The sequence below is a fragment of the Carettochelys insculpta genome, chromosome 27 (assembly GCF_033958435.1).
Source record: "Carettochelys insculpta isolate YL-2023 chromosome 27, ASM3395843v1, whole genome shotgun sequence".
Taxonomy (NCBI): domain Eukaryota; kingdom Metazoa; phylum Chordata; order Testudines; family Carettochelyidae; genus Carettochelys; species Carettochelys insculpta.
Genome location: NC_134163.1, coordinates 7,433,439 through 7,456,029, shown reverse-complemented (window position 1 = coordinate 7,456,029; position 22,591 = coordinate 7,433,439). Strand labels below are relative to the sequence as shown.

General features: G+C 51.1%; 1 protein-coding gene across 1 annotated transcript in view; it reads left to right on the top strand.

Moving 5' to 3' along the window:
- The first annotated feature begins 10,759 nt into the window (after positions 1-10,759).
- Positions 10,760-22,591, top strand: part of PRAM1 (PML-RARA regulated adaptor molecule 1) — a 28,600-nt gene continuing 16,768 nt past the window's right edge. Inside the window, exons 1-4 of the mRNA XM_074977931.1 lie at positions 10,760-10,862; positions 17,670-17,769; positions 18,489-18,595; positions 21,578-21,632. Of these exons, the coding sequence (XP_074834032.1) occupies positions 10,760-10,862; positions 17,670-17,769; positions 18,489-18,595; positions 21,578-21,632 (365 nt within the window). The remainder of the gene's footprint in view (positions 10,863-17,669; positions 17,770-18,488; positions 18,596-21,577; positions 21,633-22,591) is intronic.

Genomic DNA, 22,591 nt, shown 5'->3' with positions numbered 1-22,591 from the left:
AACAAGGAAATAGGATGCAGTACTCCTGGGGCTGTTCTAAGCTGTGCTGCTACTGTGCTCTGTGATTGAAAACAAGCCACTTTGTCTATGTACCTCTGTATTATTGCAAAAAAGAGAGTGAAAGGGAGAACAGAGTGAAATTGTTTCTTTCAAAGATTCCTCTCCTAGTCTGAAGATGGAAAATGACGATTTGACAGCTCCTTCGATTCTTGTCGAAGACTGTAACGCAGCCTGTAATATGTTTGGTCATATCTACAAAAGCCAATGTGCTATAGGTACTAAAAATGTATTCTACAACGTACAAAATCCATTACAGACACTAAGGGACAGCACAAAATCTTGAGTCTAGATCAAACTTTCATTGTACGTAGTCTGTCTGCACAGAACTTGAAGTGCACTCATCGCCACCACACGTGGGGCTCTACGGTCACTGCTTCCATCTGTGCTTAAAGGAAGAGGGCTCCAGGAAGCTGGGGGCACAGCTGCATACTGGCATCAAGTGCCCAGTGATGCACCCCAGCAGCCCCTCCTCAGACACTGAAAAATGGCTGAGGCTGCGCGGGATGGCCTGGTCCTGCCCAGGACTCCCATGAAGCGTGCCAGGAGCCTGCTCGGGAGACCCACAAGTGGGCCCTAGCCTGGTCCAGCAGCGAGGTCCGGAACGTGTTGGCCCTCTGGGTGGACGAGCCTCTGGTGCTGGATTCCAGCACCAAGTACTGCAACACCCCTGGCTTTGCCCACAAAGCAAGAGCCCTGGCGCAGCGTGGGAACCCTGCATGCACCCTTGAACCAAAAGTGAAGGAGCTGTGCCAGGGCTACATGTGGGCCAGGGATGCCCAGCAACAGTCAGAAACGGGTGCCCTCCTGCCCCCACTAGCAGGAGCTGGACTGCATTGTGGGGGCGATGATGGGGCTCTGAGCTGGGAGACCCTTGACACCTGGGAGGAGGGTGCAGATGTGGTGGAAGTGACCAATGATCACAAGTGGTTGAGTCAGCATGAGCTGGTCCTCAGGCCACAGTGAGCTCAGGGGCTGCTCTGGCATGTCAGGGGTTTGGAAAGACCTGGGTTTCTCTGAAATGGCAAGGGAGCCCTGCAGCAGCTTTGCTTTCCCTCAAGGAGGTGGGCACGGGGGGCTTTTCCTCTATGCCTTCTAGGGTTAGGGGGCCGGTTCTGTCAATGTGGCCACTTTCTGCTGAGTGAACGGATCGCCGTTCAAGCTGCTTGATTGTGTAGCCATGATCTGCTGCGGTAGCTCTGTCAACACTGACCTCTTGTCACCAGAGGTTTCCCATGTAGACCTGGCCTGAGTGTACCAAGCCTGGGTCTGTAGTGCTCATGGCCCAGCATATGGCCACACAATAGGTACATGCACAAAGTTTGCTCATGCACTCCCTGCTCCCACCATGTTCGTGTGACATACATATATGCCCATGAGTGCATGCAGAGCACAGAAGCTCATAGACATGCTGCACATGTTCCTGTACATACTCAAGCTTCAGGAACATACATGTGAGCCTGCACACACTGAATGGACTCAATGTTACGCCTTTGCCAAGGTGTCGGTTGGATTAAGTCTGACAAAACACATTTGCTCATTTGAATAGTAATGGAGAGGGAGCTGAGCTAGTCTATCTACTATCAAAACAAAAAGCGGTCAAGTAGCACTTTAAAGACTAGCAAAATAACTTATTTTGCTAGTCTTTAAAGTGCTACTTGACCGCTTTTTGTTTTGATTTGCTCGTTTGATATGTCTGTTGCAGGGGATGGCAAATTATGGCCCGCAGCAGTCACGTCTGGACCATTGGATCCTTAGTCCACCCCAAAGCTGCTACTAGGGAGCAATGTCGTGCCAGCCTTGCCAGGAGGAGCCAGCCCAACTCATGGGCAGGGGGATGAGCAGGGACGGCTTGGCCCCAGCCCCTTGCCTCTTGTACGTTCCCCTGCAGCCTCAGATCCTAAAGCACCTGGGCAGCGTAGTCACCACACCACCAGTCCCAGTATTCTGGGAGGCATGGCTGCCACCAGCCTGAGTGCTTCAGGCAGCAAGGTCAGGAAATGGGGCACAGAGAGGGGGTAGGGGCCCCTGGGGGTGGCTGGGCAGGGTAGACAGGGCAGGGATCCCAGGAGGGCAGTTGGGGAGCAGGGGACTGGGCCGTGCCTCTCTGTCTGGGGAGGCACATGTTCCCTTTGCAAGAGAGGGCAGTTACTAGAAATCTAGGGTACCTTGCAGGACCTCCTGGTCTCATCTTGTCACCATCAGGAGCACTGATTGGGATCAGCAGAAGCCTGGCTCCACGCCCCCGCCCCCCCCCGCCCATCTAACTCACCCGATCAGTGATGTTAGGGGGAGCCACTGTTGGTAACCATTACAAGATGGGGAGAGAGAGAGAGAGTGTGTGTGTGTGTGTGTATGATATATATATATATATTATATGGACAATAGAAAGGGTGGGAACAAAGCATGTCAGAGTGGCAACATGGAACTTTGTTGCTTCAGTGTATAACAGAGGGGCTGTAGAAGAGGGCGTCTCTGTCTGGCCGTTCATTGCGCTGAGTCCAGGTTCACAAGCATACCCGTATTAGTGGTCTCAGAGTCTGCCAGGTGCTAATCGTGTGCTTTGTCGGCAGTGAACCTGGCCAAGCACTTCCTCGGGCAGTTTGATCAATGCCTGCTGCATGGGGTGTTTGCAGAGCTGGGGCAGCAGGCTGAGCGAACACACCACCACCAACTGACAACAGGTGCTTCAGCTTCAAATTGATACTGATGCAGGCCTCACAGCTAAAGGAGAGTGGAGGGGAGCACAGAGGGGTGAGGGGTTGGGACTGGTGAACAAACTGAAAAATCCACAGAAAACTAGGATGTCAGAACCAAGACAGATTTTTTTTTCATTTTTTTGTGACAAAATGAGGTCCTGTGAGGTCTCAGAGGACACGACCCCGCTCGTACGCGGCTGACCCCGATTCCTACAGTAAATCCTGGAAGTGCGCGAGTTCCAGTTGCACTTATCTTGTCCCCCCACAGCTCCGTTCAGCTCCCCTGCTCCCAGATCCATTCACCACCTGCCCATAACTCCTGCTCATCCCCACCTCCCGCTGGCCTTTGGCTCTAGCTCACCGCCCCTCAGGTGTGACTCCGGGTCAACCTCCCTGGCCCCAGTCCAACCCCCTGCCGGCTCACTACCCTCGCACGGCTCTGGCTCACCCCCCCACCCCCATGCCAGCTCTGGTTCCAGCTCATCAACCCCCCACGCATGACTCCAGTTCAAACCTCCGTATAGGGCCCAGGTTCAAACCCCACCACAGCTCGGCTCACCAGCCCTGCGCACAGCTCCGGATCAACTTCACCCCTTCCCCTCTGCAGCCTTAACCCACCCCAGCCTTAGCGGGCCCCAACCCACCACCAGGCTTAACCCTGCCCAACTGCCCCCTGCCCCAGGACTTGCCTTTCTGCTGCTTCCCTGCCTGCAGAACGTGTGCTCCACCAGGGACAAAAGCTGGACCCCCCCCTCAGGTTACGTAAGGGTGTGCGGAACAGAACCCTTGTGTACTCTGAGACCTTCCTGTACTTCAGGTCAAATGAAGCTGTGAATGGCTACGTCTACACGTGAAGCCTACATCAAAATAGGCTATTTCGATGAATAACGTCTACACGTCCTCCAGGGCTGGCAACGTCGACATTCAACATCGACGTTGGGCAGCACCACATCGAAATAGGCGCTGCGAGGGAACGTCTACACGCCAAAGTAGCACACATCGAAATAAGGGTGCCAGGAACAGCTGCAGACAGGGTCACAGGGCAGACTCAACAGCAAGCTGCTCCCTTAAAGGGCCCCTCCCAGACACAGTTGCACTAAACAACACAAGATCCACAGAGCCGACAACTGGTTGCAGACCCTGTGCATGCAGCATGGATCCCCAGCTGCAGCAGCAGCAGCCAGAAGCCCTGGGCTAAGGGCTGCTGCACACGGTGACCGTAGAGCCCCACAGGGGCTGGAGAGAGAGCGTCTCTGAACCCCTCAGCTGATGGCCGCCATGGCGGACCCCGCTATTTCGATGTTGCGGGACGCGGATCGGCTACACGTGCCCTACTTCGATGTTCAACTTCAAAGTAGGGCGCTATTCCCATCCCCTCATGGGGTTAGCAGCTTCGACGTCTCGCCGCCTAATGTCGATTTCAACTTCGAAATAGCGCCCAGTATGTGTAGCCGTGACGGGCGCTATTTCAAAGTTAGTGCCGCTACTTCGAAGTAGCGTGCACGTGTAGACACGGCTAATGTCAACTTAAAATGAAACGCCCACCTTCTCTGCACACATTTTGAACTGGTTGGTTCTGAAAATATTCACATGTAACGTTCTGAGGTTTGCAGTTTGGTGATTCGAAGGGGATGTGGCTAAACCCTTAGCCAAATTTGCCCCAGATTTGCAAATAATTGTGGACACTAAAAGATGCAGTTTTTGTGCAAAATTTGTATTTGCGGAGGGGGAGGGGGTCAGGAAATTGGCCAGATCTACTCCCAACAGCAAAGGCTGTGTAGCTGTGCCTCTCTCCATTTCAGCACGAATCCATTCTGCCAGGCAGGGTTAGCACCTTTACATTTTGACCCTGAAGGTAGGTCAGAAAAAGCTTCTCGCCCTCCCCTGGCTCTGTTACATGCAGACCACAACTACTTCCTGAAGTTAGACAGTTGCTTACCACACAGCCAGCAAAAAACCGTGGGTTTCAAGAGATGCAGTCAAAGCAACGGGTGACTATGTTATATACAAATGCTGGATCCCAACCTCTCAAAAGCAATTCTGGGTGAGGACCTTTGATTCTTCCTGGAAAGACAGGGAAGAGAGTACCTGGTGACAGAAAATGGTGAGTACTTTCCTGCGTTCGCAGTGTTCACACCTGATCTGTACTGAGCACAAGGATGGGGGGACAGAGAACAGGCGGTAGGGCGGGATGCATCTATTGTGCTAGGAAATGATGGAATTTCTCATTGTCCTGTTGTTGCAAGCTAAATCCAGCAGGTAACCAGCTCGCAACAAGACCGAGACCAGGTGAACCTTGCTTCAAATCAGAGGCATGGCAAAAAGCCCTGGGCAACACCTCCCCATGGACACTAGGACTTGTGTTTGTGGTGCATAAAGAAACACCAACAGGTCTCAAATTGTGCTGCAGTGTGACACGTAAGTTGTATGGAGGCCTCACTAGGGTTGCCAATGCTCCACAGCGGTCCTGGTGGCTCCAGAAATTAAAGCTTAACCTTTAAAGACTGTGTAATGTGATTAAATCTCCAATCCAACAAAATTGGCAACTGCAGGGCTCACTTCACTGAGGATGGAAATGCAGCCATCTTAGGATCTAACCCAGAAGCTGATGAGTGACGCTACAATCCTAAGTAAATGGAGCCTTTCTTAAAGCTATGCTCTAGTTCAGGATTTCCCAACCTGTGGGTCACAATTGCATTTGAGAAGGGTCACGGGCTGGGCAGGGCAGCTCCCCAGGTGGGTCTTAAGAAGCCATTCACATTGAAATGGTACTCAACTTCTTAATTGGCTTAACAGCCATCAGGCAGTTAAACCACTCAATTAAATTAAGTGCCACTTCAGTGCTGGAGGGCAGGGAACTGCTCACTTGCATGTGAAAAAGGTATAGGGCAGAGATCTAGGGAGCTAAAGGGGCAGCACCCAGCTCAGGTGAGGTAAATGGGGTTGGGGTTTGGTAGGCTTAAGCCTGGGACTGGGGCTCAGAGCCAGTCAAGGCTCTATGCTTCTGCTGGCTTCCAGCTGGGGTTCCCTGGATGGTGCTGCTGGCGCAGGGCTCCATGGGTTGGGAGTCCCCCCAGCAGCCAGTGGCCAGGACTCTGCATCCCACCTGGCTTCCAGCTGTGAGGGTGGTGGTCCTTGTGCCTTCCTTAACCTCCTCCAGCCCCTGAGTGTCTCCTAGCCCGAGTGTGACTCCCTTAGCCCCCTCCAGCCCCTAAATGACTCCTAGCCCCTAAATGTGACCTCCCCAGCCCTAACTGTGGGGCTTAAGCTGCGGGGAGTGGTTTGGGGATGGGTGTCTTTCCATCACCACAACTCTGATTAACTATAGTAAATGTAATGTTATTTATTAATATATTTCCCCTTTCCTATGAAATAGCTATTATGAACATAAAAACATGAGGGGGCCCAATTTCATATTCTTGCCTCAGGTGCAAATTATCTAATTATGGCACTGCCCCCTCCATTGTTGACTTGTCTTGGGTCACTAAGTCTTTCTGCATTGTCAAAATGGGGCGCCCTCTGGAAAAGGTTGGGAACTGCTGCTCTAGTTCAATCACAAGCTGTTGGGCTTGATGCAGGAGTCACAGGGTAAAGCAGCCTGGTGGGGCAGGGTGGGGGGTCAGCGTAGAAGATTGTAAAGCAAGATGGGACAATTTATGAGTGAAGAAAAAACTACTATACAAGGGACATCCAAAGAGGATTTGAGGGAGGCAGAGGACATTGACCTGAGCTGGAATTCAGTTGGGTTAGAAGCATATTTAGCTCCTAACTAGAATTTTTTCCACTTTTTTTTTTTCCTCTCAGCTCATGAAATAACTCCTAAATAGACGTTTCCATGGTTCAAAAAGCAATTCTGGGTCAGAAATTTGCAGTTGTGACTCTTGAAAAAGCTGGTTTAGTCAGTTGGTTCATCAGAAACCACCTGGGGAAGCAAAGCCCGGGGGGGGCGGGGCCCAGAGGCCGCACTTTGTCTCCACGTGTGCTGCTTCTTGCAACTGCTGGGGACAGTGGCCACATCTGGCCTACTCCACTGATACCAAATGAAGCTGGAGGTGCCCCCACCCAGGAGATAAGGCTGCTCATTTAGGTGCTTACCTTTAAACACTCAAGTGTGAACATTTTACATTTAGCTACTTGGTGTCCAATCCCTCATCTGATCAGTACAAAGTACAATTAAAGCCTGGACGCAGTAGGGGGAAGAGCCAGATTGGATGGCTTTGGGAGAGCAAAACCAACCATGCTGATTTCAGCTGCTTTTAAAGGGACAAATCAGTATTGCACAGCCTGGTGTTTGGCTCACAAGCCCCTGTGGGGATGCAGTCTCTGCTGTACAGCTTATGTAACCCACCCACCTACGCGTGGTTAAGTGTCCCATGTAGTGGTACCTAGACCACTTCACAGAGAAAGAATGAGTCCCCTCTAGAGCCTAAGCTGACAGCCAGCTGGCCTTTAGCTCACGCTGTAGAGGCTCCTGTACTGAGGTCCCAGGTTTGAGCCTGCTTGTTGGAAGTTACACTCACACATGCTGCTCTCCCACCAGTCACTAGTTTGGCAGTTGTACACTAAGAGCAATAGAGGACCTTTTATTTCCAGTCCTTCCTGGAGGATTTGACGCAGAGGTTTCTGGCCATTTGAGCATCTGAAATGCTGACATAGAGGCCAGCCCCAGTTCTCGGCCTGCACTACTTCATACGGGAAAGCCACCGCACAGGAAACTCCCCAGATGGGGCACTGCTTCTCCCACGCACACAGAGAACTTGCTGCCCCAGGTGACAGCGGTGACAGTGAGGGCAAGGTGATAACCAGAGGCTTGCAGCTAGGACTGCCTTTGCCTGCAGCTGCAGCACTCCCCAGCAGGGTAATGGTTTCCGAAGTGCAGCAGCGTCAGCTTACGTTCTTAAATCAGGCCACTGCAACCGTCGCAAATGTCACTTGCACCTGCAGGGTTTTGCCAGGAAAAGTGGGATTGAAACACAAGTGACCTGCCCAGCTTTGTGCCTGCTGATGCCCTAGCAAGTGAGGTGCAGCCAAGAAAAAATGGGGTTTAGGACACAAATACTTTTGTGCTGAAAATTGCTCTTGTAATATGGTGCAGCCAACACCAGTAACTCTGCACCACCTGCCCAGCCAGGCAGCCGCCAGCATCAGTAATTCACGTGGGTAGCCAGGCAGACAGCAGGTTCCTGGGAACCACGTTGCAGAGGGATGGTTGGACAGTTCAGATCCCAGAAGGGTGAGAAACCAGGTGGAGAAAGAATGCCTCTGTCTCCTGCCTCCCCTCCTTTTGTGATTGACTTTGATAGAGGTTGGCAGAAGGGCTGGGTTTATTGCTTCCCTCCAAGCCCCTTCTTTCCTCGAGGTTGGTGTCAATGTGACCCACAGGCTCAAATTTCTCCTCCCTGTAGCGAAGGAGAGGGGAGGGTACCAGGGGAGAAGGAACAGAGGAGTAAAACTCTGTGAGACTCACCCATGGAGCTAATCCAGTTGGGGAGGGACAGCTGGGTGGTTAGATCCTTGACCCTGTAAAAAGAAGGTTGCAAGTTCAATCATTGCAAGGGTCTGGGGCAGGTTAGGCTTGGGTAGGGGAGGTTTGAGCATTGGCCTGCTAAACCCTGGGTTATGAGTTTAATCCTTGAGGGGGTTGTTTAGGGATCTGGGGGCAAATGGATTTAAACCAAAATCTGTCAGGGATGGTGTTAGGTCCTGCTGAGAGGGTGGGGGACTGGACTGGATGCCCTTTGAAGGTCCCTTCTGGCTCCATGAGCTAAGTATCTTTCCATGGTGGAATGGAGGCTCATCTTTGCTCCCCTCCCAAGAACAAGCAGGATACTCAACTTTGAGATCATTGAGGCACCTGGCTCTAGAGCTCCTTTGATTGTGTAACACAGGAAGTTCTGGGGGCACTCCTTAGAAACAGGGCTACTTACAGCCAAAGTCTGAGGGTCCTCCCCTGCAACCAGCCACAAAGAGCAGGTCTATTCACGGCCTTGGCTAGCCAGAAACCATACAGGGAATTCCCTCAGATGCTCCAGTTCTCCTGTATCCTCCCCCAGCACCACTCCTTATAGAGAAGAGATTATGAAAACCAATCTCACTAAATAGAAAGGTTTATAATTATGAAGATGTAAAGGTTTCCAAGTTATAACTCAGACCTTGTCCAAAAAGCACATTAGCCAATCTATTAGACTTTAAAATTTAAAGGTTTACTGATAAAAAGAAAGGCTGAAAGGTTCAAGAATCAAATTACCTACACCATCTGCAAGGTTCTTGGAGCAGGTTTATAGCAGAGGTGGAATAATCTGCACTCTTAAATCAAGTACCTGGAATATATCTGCTGTTAGGATGTTATTCAAGCATCAGTTCATAGCAAAACTCCTCCAGAGGTGAGGAGCCATACTGAAAACACAACAGGGAACCTCCAGGCCTCTTTTTAGATCTTTGTCCATATCAAGGGGCTCCCATTGTTTTCTGTAGAAAAAAATGCAGCTAGAAAATGGAGTTTGTCACATGATCAAGTCACCTGTTCGTTCATGAGTCAGACCTTTCCAGGTGGATGCCATGCTAGTCTGAATGTTCACAGAAAACCTCATCAGGTGCGGATTGGCACCACCCGGCTTGTTGAGCTTGTTTGTTTATTTTTATCTGCCTGTAGCAAGCAAAGCAAAGAGAAGAGTTGTGCCTAGGTCAGGTAATTACTTCTATTCACTTTCACAATAGGTTGGCCAAGCCTTCTGCTCCTGGCTCCCAGGAGCAAACATGTGAAGTACAAGTACAGCTCCAGTTCTCATCACTTCGCATACAGAAATGACACACACAACTAGCTACTATGAACATAAGCATTGAATCATAGCCTTTTTAGGCCCTCACTTGGCACACTTTGTGCAAGATTTAGTGCAAATATAACTGCCCACAGGCAGACTCAAACCTGGGACCGCTGGCTGCAGAAACACATAATCATAGTTGCAACAATAATTTGTATGTTATTGACTTCATCCAGTAACATCACAGCCTATAAACTCTTTCACTCCGGTTACGGGCAGAACATTATATTACGTGGGACCTAGTTACTACTAATACACAAAGGATGATCATTTTCCAGCCGTGATAGGAAATGGTTTGTTTATTTTACTCCATGAACATGTAAAGTTACATGCTTCCCTCAGCGGAGGAAGTGCATCCTGAGCTTCTGAGACCACCTATTCATCCCAGTTAGCCCCCAACTTGTGTGGCTGACAGCAGGAGGGAATGAACCTGCCACCTTAGGAGCTAAAGCCATGTCCTCTGCAGCAGGAGCAAAAAGTCAGCAGGTGTTCATCTGTAGAGCAGACTTTATTCTCCCTAGTCAGTAATCTCTGTGCCTCTGGAGTTACAAATATTCACATGATGGTTGCCTAGAACTGTCCTGAATCCTCGGACACCCATGGAAATTAATGTTGTCGGCTCTTTCCTAGGAAGGAGAACGTGTTAAGCACTTACGGGCCAAGTTCCAAGGGAACACGAAAGAATTCCTTGAAATGAGTGGCCGGCCAGGGAGTCATCTTGAAGCCTCACTTGCGGAGGGGGAGATACCTGGATCCAAGCAGGATCAAGCTACTAAATTACCCAGAACTTGGAGGTTGGCTTTGAAAAATGCTCCTTTATCTCAGGATGATGTTACAGGCTCGGGACCCCTTTGTGAAGCTGCAGCATGGGTGGCTAACTCCAAGGACAGAAATGTTATGGAATCCAACCTTCACCCAGCCTTTCTGCAACCAGGAAAAAGAAACGCACCCTGTCAACAAAAGGACACAAGTAGCAACTCAAACCTTCCTCAGATATGCCAGACTCAGCAAACCTGGGCACTGATCAAGCAAGGAGTAAGTCCTGGTGCCATGCTGGTTCCTGCCAAAGGAAGCGATGTCCCATCCCTACTGGACAGTCCAAGAAGCATGTCAGAGAAAAGGCATACTAAGATTCCTAAGAAAAAGCCTCTGCCACATGCAAGAACACTAGGACTTAAACCTATGAAACCCCAGCGTCCTCCTGTGGTGGATCTAGAGAGGTTCCGGAAGGCTGCTGCTATCAGAGCCCATCCTGTGCCAGAGCCCATGAGAGAGATGCAGCATGGTATGTCCAAGAGCACTTGTTTTACATGACAATCCCCAAGCAACTCAAGGAGAGCAGTCCCAGGGGCTAATAGTCCATAGATCAGGCGGAAAAGCTGCTGAAATTCCTCTGGGTGGAAGCGTTCACGTTTATAGGGAAAGATGAGGTTCTGCCAAAGAAGAGGAGGGTTTTATAAACTTAATGGGATGGGGAGCACTAGAGGGGAATTTGCTTTATTAACAAATGAGGAGCTGGAGGAAATCAATGAAGCCTCAGAAATGACTGAGATGTTGCACTTGTTTCTTTAGTTTAATCTGCCTGTAGCAAACCAAAAAGCAGACTGTGCCTAGGTAGGACTGGGAAGTGATGGAAATCTCCTTCTCTGAGCTGTAAAGAGCTGCTCACACCCAGGACGGCTTAGGGAATTTAGGAATTTTTCTGTAGCTGGCAGTAATTAATACACAATAACTTCCCACTCTGCCCCTGGCAACCCTGGTACAAATGTGCATTTGTGCAGGGCACAGGGAGGCAGCAAGAGCATCTAGGTGGGGCTCGGTCAGTTGTCATGTTCCTGTTCTTTTGCGTCCGGCCTAACTTGTCACAAGCCACCTTTGGCATTAATGACTGAGAAATCTTTTGTGTTTGCTCAATGTAGCAACATTTCTCCCCTATCAGGGAATACGATACAATACAATACAGAGGTCTTCAATATCTAAGCAGACCTGCAACTTGCATAATGTCACTGCTGTGCTAGCCCCAGCTCTTTCCACCATGCCCTTTTCCAAACATTTGCTGGGGTCTTGGCTGTCCTTTGTGCTGCTCTGAAGGGTGGATGTCAGGGCCCCGTACTCAGCTCATGCACCACTGGCCTAAAATTTGGAGCACCAGAACCTGTGCAGAAGTGGCCACTGGTGCCAGATTCCTGCTTGTCTCTTCCATAGGGTCCTGCTCCTAGACCTGCTCCTGCGTACACTGAAAGGCAGAGAAAAGCTGCCCAGGGAGCATGTGCTGCTATGGTGGGCCCCGGTCCCTTCACCTGGACAGGGAACTAGGATGCCCAGGAGCAGGCCCTAGCCCATGACTGCACCTCCAACATATGCTGCCCAGTTTATCAGCACTCCTGCCATGAAGTACAGCTCCTGGTGCCACTCCACACCAGCTTAGGGCTGCTACACCCATGCTAAAAAGGAGACAGGCACAGCACGCCCCCCCGCCCAACTTTTAAAAGTACACTGAGCATGGCCTCCCACCCTGTGATTCTGGCACCTCCAAGTTGGGGATTTCCTCCTGCTGAACTCAGGTACCCCGGCCTCCACTGCTACAACATCTGAGCATGTCGCAATTACTTGTTTATTAATCTTTCCTACAGCCCCTGAAGTAGGACAGGGTTGTTGTACCTCTTGTGTGGGTGGTGAAGGGAGGCAAAGAGAGTCAGTGACTTGAGCAAGGTCTCACAGACCCACTGGTGGGGAACAGGGACTCAAACCCCATTCTCATGGCTAGTGATGGGAGGACTCTACCATAATCCTTGTGTCAGCTCCTGCATTGGTCTTATTGCCTCCCTGGTGCATTTTCACTAGAGGATGTTTGGCAGCTAGATTCCCCATTCATTGTAATTAGAATAATTTCCTTACAGCTGTAACCTTTTCACCACTCCAAAGCTAAGCCCACTATAATTCTTACATGTGCAGCTCAGTAGTAAGACCGATCCCATAACCTTAGTTAGCTCTGTACCATTGCAAAAAACTGGGGTTCCTCTTGTCAGTAATTGGTGCAGTTATTAGGTCACATAAGTCCTGTTTGAGACAGAATTGTCCTACCTGGCTGCTTGAAGGACCCATGTTCCTGGTGGTCCACCCTGACTGCGAAGGCATCAGGTAGGCTGGCCTCCTTTGCCCTCATGGCAAACGGACCTTGTTGTGCTACCTGCACAATCAGTAGGTTTTTCTACCAGGGTTTAGTTCCATCCCTGGACATGTCTCTGCCCACACGTGCTGGCTATCACACAACAATTGTTCGCAGTGATCTCAGTACACGGTAGTTTCTGAACTGTCCTTTTTCGCTGCTGCTTTTCTTTTCTGTGTGGGTGTATAATGGATGGTTCGTATAGGAGAGGCAGACGCCATAGAGAATGGGTAGATGATATAGCAGGTTGCTGTGGAGCGAGTCTACAGAAACTAAAGCACTTTAGTTTGGACAGGGACAGATGGACAGAAATTGTGAGAGAGAGATCAGACACCAACAGGCGCTGAGGCCCTGGTGGTGGTGGTTGATGATGACGCTGTCAGTGTCCCCACCCAATGTGTTACTAATTTTTGCCTTGGTTGGGCTAAATTCATTTTTCAGGCACAAATCGAGGATACAGTTAGTCTGGCTTGGCCTCTCCTCATACCTGAGCCTGGGCATCTACACCTCTTGTATCCAAACAAAAAAGTGGTAAAGTAGCACTTTAAAGACTAACAAAATAATTTATTAGCTGATGAGCTTTCATGGGACAGACCCACTTCTTCAGCCCACGGCCAGACCAGAACAGACTCAATATTTGAGGCGCAGAGAACCAAAAACAGTAAGCAAGGAGGACAAATCAGAACACAATGATCAAGGTGAGCATCCCTTCCCCACCTCTTCTACCCTCTAGTCTCTGACTTGCTCACCTTGATCATATTTTTCTGATTTGTCCTCTTTGATTACTGTTTTTGGTTCTCTCTTGTGGTTCATACTGTTCTGGTCTGGCCGTGGGCTGAAGAAGTGGGTCTGTCCCACGAAAGCTCATCACCCAATAAATTATTTTGTTAGTCTTTAAAGTGCTACTTGGCTGCTTTTTTGTTTTGGTAGTACATAGACTAGCCCGGCTCCCTCTCGTATCCAGTGCCTTGTAGTCTCTTACCAGCGGCCCAGACATCCTCTGAGCGGTACAACATGCCGATCGCTGGGTTCAGTGTGTCCCTGGCCTGGTGGGTTTGCATTCCTACAGCGTGTTCCCGGCTGGCTCAAGGCACTGCCACTATGCTCAAGTGGCTCCCTCTTACTCTGCTCCGGACAGCATGAGATATTGGTGACATGGCAGCAATCTGTTCGTGGCAACCCTTCTTGCCGGAGCACCCATCTCCTGTTCGCTTGCATCACCACAAGTTGAGGTTGAAGAAAAATGTCCAGCTTGCCCTAAGGGAGCTGGATTTGCCTTGCTTTCATTTCAGATCACTCAAGCTCCCTTGCGAGGGCAGCCTTGTCTGCCTTCATGGGGCCTTTGGGCTGGGAGCAGATTCGTCCTTTACTTGCAGAGTGTGGGTTGGAGGGTCTTAAAAAATCTCAAATGCTCCCAACTGCTTTGGCCGCATGTTTCAGCGAAGACATTTCACGCGCCAGTGCTACCGTCCTCTGTACAGTCACAAGGGAGCACCAGACGCTAGAATGCAGTGCCCAGTCTGGGGGCGGGGGCCCCAGATGCATCCGGGAAAGCAAGAGAGTCAGCCCAGGGGAGTGCTGGATTTTGGAAGAGGATCAGCCGAAAAGCGCTAAGGGAGCCGAACCTGGGCAATGGAAGGGGGAGAGATGGAATTAAGCTTTATTCAGGAGTCTCAGACTCAATTTACTTCGAGCCCCACCAGCTGGCCCTGGGTGCTCCTACCCCACCTCCCGCCACCTTCCCACCTACTGCCCTTGAGCAATTTAAAACGGTCCCCAGGGTGCCCCCTGCCAACAGCTGCAGTGCAGCAGGATTAGAGCAGCCTCCTGCTACTTGCTTTGCACCACTGCTGGCATGGCCCTGTGGCAGAGGAGAGGTGTGTGCAGAGCCATCTTGTCCGTAGTAGGGTTTGGCACGGCTGTGCTGGGCTCTGCTCTTTGGGGAGGGGAAGGTCTTGCAGCTGCTGCCCCAGCTGGCTTATGTGTAGTATCCAGCGGCACTGAGACCTCATCTGGGGTGAGCGAAGTCTCTGCTGTACAGCCTTGGCTGAGAGCCAGGTGGACGTGGTAGCGTGCAGGGCTTTAGACTCTATGCACGCAGGTTCTACCCCTGGGGCCGGCAACCTGGGTCTGTTGGCATTACATACAGATGGGATGTTCTGCCATATTCGGATTAGTCTGAGAGGCCCGGGGTGGGCTGAGGCTGGCAGCAGGCGTTGGGGCCCTCTGCGCTCGCTGCAGAGGCAGGAGCCACAGAGAAGCGGTGCAACACAGCAGCCTGTGCTGGAACTGGGGCACTCCACTGCCCACAGCTGCAGTGAAGTGGGGTGACAGGGCGGGCTGGGGAGATTGTGATGGAGTGAAGAAGAGGTTGCTGCGTCTCTCCGCAGCTCCTGCCAGCGGGGTGAGTGGGGGGGTGCCTTTTCTCTCACTCCACACCAGGGCCCCCCGTAATCCCTGACGCTGGGAGGGGGCTGGAGGGACGGCAGATCAGAGGCAGGAAGAGGCTGCAGAAGTAGAGGGGGGCAGGGCTGCAGGGACTTGCGTGCCAGCAGCTGTGTGCAGGCCAGAATGTGGAAGTGTCCGGGCCCGAGAGGGCCATTGGGCTGAGTTCAAGACCTCTGCTCTAATAGAAACTCCCTCAGTCTGGAATAAGAGGGACTGTGTGTGGTGTGTGCTCTCACTCACGCTCTGTTTCAGGATCTTTCACCTAGAAGAGGGGCTCTTAGACTGGGCAACCGCACCTGTATGATCAGCTCCAGAGGCCTGCAAAGGAGCTCCTAGGCTTCTCTGTTCCCATTTCCTTGGGGTAGGGACCAAGCTGCTCTCCCGACTGGGGCTGTTCCAGGCTGTGCAGTTCCCTGCCTATGCTGTGAGCTGCCCAGAAGGTCAGCTGGCCTCAGCTCACCTGCTTCGCCTTCCTTCCTCCCACGCTACATACCGTGCAATTAGACCTTACCTTTCTAAGGCTGTGTCCACACTACAGCTTACGCTGGTATAACGCCAACAGACCTGGGTCACCAGCGCCAGGGATTCAACCTGTGCTCATAGGGGATAAAGCCCTGTGCTCTACCCAATGAGCTCAAGTCCAGCTCTCAGCCAAGGCTGTGAAGCAGAGACTTCACTCACCTTAGTATGAGGTCTCAGTGCCTCTGGGTAATTCACTGGTATAACTCGTGTCACTCTAGGCCACGTCTAGACGAGCTGGCTCTGTCGACAGTGCTCTGTCAAGCCAGGCGTGCTTCCTCCTGGGGCAGGACAAATGGCTGTGGACAAAGCGGCTGAGCTCTGTTGCTTTACCAGCGCCAGGACGCCTTGGGAACATGGACACTCTGCGGGTTTTGCTGACAAAACGGCAACTTTTTGTTGATAAACCTCTTTAGTTTAGACGTAGCCTCCAGGGGGTAAACAAACCACCCTGAGCAGTGTAAGTTACATCACCAGAAGTGCCAGTGTGGATGGCTCTGTGGCTGAGCAAGAGCTTCTCCCGCTGCCTGCAGAGGTGGTTTCATTATGACTGTAGGAAACATAGTGCCCTGACTATTCACTGCAATGTAGAGTACAAGCTGTAAGTCTGTTTACCAGCCCTGAGCCCTTGTGCATTGACTACATGTAACCTCCCACAGATGGGCTCTATCCTGGGACTTATGGACCACAGGTTAGGCACTGCTACAGGTTGAGCGATAAACCAGCTGCCTCACAGCTATGGCTGTAGACAAGACATTCTTTCCCCCTGTAAGTGGTCTAGGTGCCGCCACATGAGACAATGACCCTCACCTAGGTGCAGGGGTTACACACGCACTGCAAATTTGGCTAACGCTACATGTGATGCTAGAGCCAGCAGAGAACGGTCAGGTGGGCTATTTGTGATTTTTTGTTTTGCTCCAGTTCTATGTCAGCAAAAGCCTTCACGTAGACTCTGTTGTGCAGTTAGAGTGGCATTAAAACATTTGTGCAAAAAGTGCAACCCCCCTCTATACCAGTGTGAGGAGGCACATTCTTCTAAGGCAGACAAGGCCTCTCCCAGCTGCGTTTTTCTCTCCTCAACTTCTCCTAGATCCCAGGGGTCAGTTTTGCTACATTCTCACACCCGCCCCGGAGCCTGGCCTCTCCCTCTTCTCCTGCAAGGGCTGATGGAATTCTGCGATGGATGGAGTGAGAGGGGAGATTTGTTGCACAAACACAGTGTTGTGAATGCTCACAGTTTTATCTCGCACCATGAAGTCATGTGAACACAGGAGACACCTCAGTTTGCATTTAAAAAGACAATAAACTTTCTAGCCCCCGTCGTTTTTGAGGAACGCTTGAAAACCTGGCCAGAGAGCAACGCCCCCAGAGTTATTAGTGCTTTATTTAAGATGTGTGATTTTTTAAGCCAAGATTTCGGGGGGTGGGCTGCTTTTTAGCTTTTCCTTATGTGGGGTTAATGATGCTGTACATGTCACCAGGCAACAGCTGGCCTTGCAATGAGCTGGCTACTAAGCCCAAGGTGGAACAAATAGCCTGAATGTGGCTTTTCACTTGGGAGCCTCTCACCGTGCTGATGAGCTGTCTTGTGTTATTGTGCCAAGCCAGAGAAAGTCATATAGTTCATCCAGAGGGGTGGACTTGGCTGAATGGAGTTTCCAGGAGCCGTGAGACTAGGCAGGATCCCTTGACAAGGCCTGCCTAGGCTAGCAGCCTGATCTGGACCCAGACCACATCTCTCTGCCCATAGCCACTTTTCTCCCCTGCTTTCATGGTCCTCTCCAGTGGGGAAGGTGGCGTGATGTGCCTGGTTCTCCCTGCATAGTCTGGGACAGATCTGGACTCAAAAGTGAGTTTTGTGGTGGGATTGGGGCTTGCATTGCCCTGGCAAACCCAGAAAACCTGGTTTGAAGCCATCCGTGAACTGGCTTTTCCTTCCCCCAATCTTTGCAATAGGTCACCTAAAGTCAACGTCTGCTGTGGCTTCCCCAGGCCACCTTTCAACTCCAGCTGCTCCGCCTCGTGTCCCGAGTTCCACAGGGGACGTCCTGAGCTGGTAATTTCTTTATTACTAGTGCCTTGCACCACAAGCTACGGGATGGGCTGCTGCCAACCAAGGGCCAAAGCTGGGGACCCAGGCAGCAATTTCAGCAGTGGCCGCTGAGTTTCTCGCTCTTGCAGTTTGGGGGGTGCCCAATGTGAGCCCTTGGGTTGGATTCCCTGTTGGCTGTCGTTCGCATTAGTGCTCAGGGCTGTCATTCTGCCGTGAGGTGCTTCGCACCGGCCGTGCACTCAGCCAAACAGTGCACAAGCTGCAGGGCAGACTGGGGTTTCTGGGTGTGGTGCTGAGCACCGTCACCTCCAAATGGAACTGATGGGAATGCCTGGAGAGCTGCCGCAGCCCCAGGCATCTTGCATGAATTTCTGAGCAGCAGCTCAGGTATCCGGAGAATTTTGAAGCCTGCAGTTGAGGCACTGTGTTGAGCACACCCTGCTGTGGTTTGTGAGGCACAGAACGCCCTGGTCTTTGTGGAACACTCTGCAACGTGATGGCCTGGCCTGCAGCCCTGAATCACACCCCTGGGTGCCTTACAATGTCACATGCTCTTGTCCCAGCTGCAGTCCCCTGCCAACCCCAAGCACATTTTGGCCGCCAGCCCCTTGTCCATCTTCTGCAATGTTGACATTTGTGACTGTCTGTTACACTCGGCTCTCATGGTGCAGTCAGCCCTGCCTCCGATCAGCTTCTTAACGCCATTTCCTCTGCTGTCCCAGTGATCAAGAGCAGATCTATGATGATGTGGAAGTGGCGACAGGCAAAGGAAAAGGATTTCTGTTAGCACCTGCTGCTTGGTTCCCGGCAAGTCCCTGCTCTGGAGTAGGTATGTACGCTGGCCTGGAGCCGGGTTATGGAATGGCGGGTAGATAAGGTGATCATCCATCCCATTTCAGCCAGGACTGTCCCTTTTCAAAGCTCCCTTGAGAGCATCCCGATCTCCTTTGAAAAGCAGGCTAATGGTCCCGTACGTTGCAAAGCAGGGATCTCAACTGTAAAGAGACAGCCTCTTAAGCAGCAGGGACTGGCTGTTTAAAAAGCTAGCTGGAGATGCTGGAGGAGGCAGGAGGGCTCTCTAAACAGCTTGTTTAAACAGGCTGTTGCCAGCAGCCCCTGGGCTGATTTGGGGTTGATGAGGGGTGAGATGGGAGGTCAGGCTCCTGTGCAGGCTTTGCTCACGCTGCCTGTGAAAGACAGAAGAGGCTGTGGCTCAGATATCCTCCCCCGCCACAAACCCTATTGGCAGGTAATAGGATTGGGGTAGGGAGGGCAGGGACCTATGCCGGGGGGGCAGCCAGTCAGGGAAAAGGGGAGACAGCTGATGGTGGGGGGGGGGTTGCACTTAGTTTTGTAGCAAACAGGCAAGTCTCTGGAGTAAAGGCAGCTGGACCCAGGCCAGGGGTTAGATGGAGGATCAGGGCTTGGAGGCGTCCCATGAAGGGTGAGGGACAGGGCTCAGGAGGGAGCAGGGACAGGAGGAAGGGGACAAGGGAGGTGAATCATGCAGGAGGGCGGGTAGGGCTGGATTAACTCTTCTGGAGGCCAGGGCTTCTGGATTTTGTGGGCCCCCCCTAGGATCTGGGGTGAGCACAAAAATCATTGGTTCAGCATATGGGGGGGAGGGCTCCAGGCTGGGCTGGAAGGCTGGGGTGTGAGATGGGGTGCGGGTGCACCAGCGAGGGGTGCATGCTCTGAGGTAGAGCCTAGGATGAAGAGTTTGGGGTGCAGCGGGGGGGGCTGCAGGCTGGGGCCCAGTGCTTTGGAATGTGGGAGGGGTATCAGCCTGATCCACTGAAGGATGGGGGCAAAGAAGGCAGGTGCCCAGAACTCCAGGCAATTTAAATTGTTTAGACAGGTGTGGCAGGTGGAACCCCCCCCCCCAGCTTTGGGGAGGCTAACCCCTGCTCTGTTCTTTCTGCCTGTGCCTGCCCTCTGGAGCCAGAGCCACAGCTCCCCCCACCCTTCAAGAGGAGAGGGAAAAAGGTGAGGTGATGGGAGAAATGCGGGGGAGGTAAAGAGTTTGGCTGCGCCACTTTGCATAGGTGTTAGTGGGTTAGAAGGGAAGGAAGTCTTTTTACAACACAATCCTTGTGGAGTTTTGTAACTATATGAAACCGATCAGTATTTTTTTTTCTTTTTTAATATCTTGTGTTACTTTACTAATCGACGCACGGTAAATTAAAAACAGGAAGAACTTTACCATAGGACCTGTTTGTTTATTTGACTTTTTCAATTACAATTGGGTTTCCAGACGAGTGATTTCCATCAAGTTTTAGAATTTGTTTGGGAAGTTGTATTTGAACCATTAGGCTGAAGCCCTAAGCTTAACCTGGGGAATGAGGGAGCTAACTAGGCCTAGGACTGCAGAGCAGGGGAAGAAAGGGTGGCACAAAGGCAGTAACTAGGAAAACAAACAGGCACCATAACTCATCTGTTGTAAATCCACCGATGCCAGTGAAATTTAAATGGGGCGGGGTTTATTCTCCACCTGTCTCTTTCTGAGCCCCCATCCCGACATGCTATACAGTAAACTCCCGAGATCTGCGCATGCGCATCTCAACACGATTGCCGCTACTGACGGGAGCGGGAAAACCTGTGGCTGTGGCGGTAGCAGCTCCTGTCAGTGGTGGCTGCCAAGAGTCAGGCTGTCAGATGCCACCACTGATGGAAGTGTGAAAACCGACCAGGGCGTCAGCTCTACAAGCGGAGGGGAGCCGGGAGCCAGGCTGCCACCTGGTCCCTGGCTCTCCTCCACTCGCTGGAGCCAGAAAACTGGCCAGGGCTGGTGCCCTCATCAGTTTCCTGGCTGCCCCACAAGTTGCAGAGGAAATTTTACTTACGGGAGGATTTCGAGCACGCACCCTCACCCTCTGCGTAAGTTCAGATCTACTGTACATATGCCATGAGCCAGCTGTGTCACAACAGATTAAAAGCCAGGGCCAGTGTTAAGGGGTAACAAGCAGTGTAATTGCCCAGGGCCCAACACCACAGGGGCCTGCAAGGCTGTTTCTTGGGCTTGAGCAAGTCTAATGGTGGTCTTGCTCCTGGATTTATTTTGGTGGACCCCTGAAACCTACTTGCAGTCCCTGAGTGGCTGACAACCATTGTTCTGCAGAACCCCAGAATGGTCCTTTGACAATCCACAGTGAAGTCATCACTCTCAGTTTCCGGCTGGGCAGGTGAATGAATAGGCACTCAGCTCACGGATGATTGATGGCACTGTCTCACAGGCTCGGAATGCGTCTTAATTGTATTCTCGGGGAGCCATAGCTGTACTTCTGCTTCCCAGCCATGCTGGTATCGGAAAGAGCTGCCGGTGTATAGGGGGACTGATGGCTGCAGAGCCAAAGTGTAGGCCCAATCACTGACCCTTCTTACTGGGGTTAAATAAAAAAAAGCCTGGTTAAGCAACAGCAAAGGAGGGATGTGGGAATGATCTCCATGTATTGGCAGAAGGTGACATCGTAGAAAGAAGAACCTACAAGGGTATTCGGTGCCTTCCTGCGGAGGTGAGGGACGGGGAAGATGTGCATTGAACATAACCAAAGCCTTTCTGGCAGCAAGCTGTGTCTAGCTGTGGAGATGTCCCTACATAGCAAGCCCCACAGTTTAGCACAGGTGAAACAGGGTCAAGTCCTGGGCGACAGCTGCTGGACCTCGGCCCCAGCAGAGGGCTGGATAGGAACCAGGCTCTGGCTCCAATGCCAGTGAAGCAGTCTCGCCAGCTGCCCCTTTGAGCTGGTCTCAGCAGGTGCCTTTACCATATCAGCCTCACTGACACTTTCCCATGCACTGTTTGTTTGTACAGATGCACGTTCTGAGCTGCCGCCTGAAAAATCTTCCTCACCACCCACTGAGCTGAGGTAATAAATGGGTTTATTAATTTATGCTACCCTCGTGCCTGAATGCTGAGAATCTTCTAGGCCATTTGCTGGGCTTCCGCAAGGGCCTTTGTCTTAGTTGACTCCAGGGGGACTGACCTGGGGAAATTTCAGAGTTAAAAGTATGAACCAAAGCTGCCTAGTTAGGGCTCTAATGATCTCCTCTGCTCTGGGGATTATCAGAGAGTAACACAGGGTATGTCTACACAGCTGTTATTTCAAAATAACTGTCCTTACGTCTGCACAATGCACTCCAAACCGATTGTGAGATAGCGGTTGAGTTATTCTGAAATAGGTAACCACCATTCTGTGAGGAATGGTGCCTAATTTGAAATAGCTGTTTTGAAATGAATGGTGTTAAGACAGAATACAAATGAGCGAGATCAAAAATGCAAACGAAGCACCGGTTTACAAATCTTGCACTTCATTTGCATAATCTCACGAGATTGTGCTCCCGGAAGAGGCTTGTCTGAAAGCAAAAACAGCTGTGTAGATGGGGTTCCTTTGAAACAAAACACCATTTTTAAAGAATATTTCTTCCTGAAACTAAACAGGAAGAGGGTTCTTTGGAAAACAGGGAGGTTATTAACCCTTGTAACAAACACCCAAAAGATAGGGATTCTCTGTCTCTTGAAGGCTTCAGATCAAGGCTGGCTACCTTTCTTGGAGAAGCCTGTGACATACAGGAGTTTAGAATAGATCAGTGTATGGTTCCTTCTGGCCTTAAACTCGCTGAAGCAAAGACTAAGGGACTTTCGAAGGAGAGGAGATATAACTCGAGATGGTAAAGATCAGAATTTCTGTCCTGCAGGAAAGTCACAATATTTTTATGTGTTTTCATCCTGATTTGGGACAAAAAGTTTGGATGCAAAGATTTTTCAGCTAATGAATTGTGCTGAGATTTATTTGGCTTTTAAGAAATGTCAACTTGTTTTCACTTT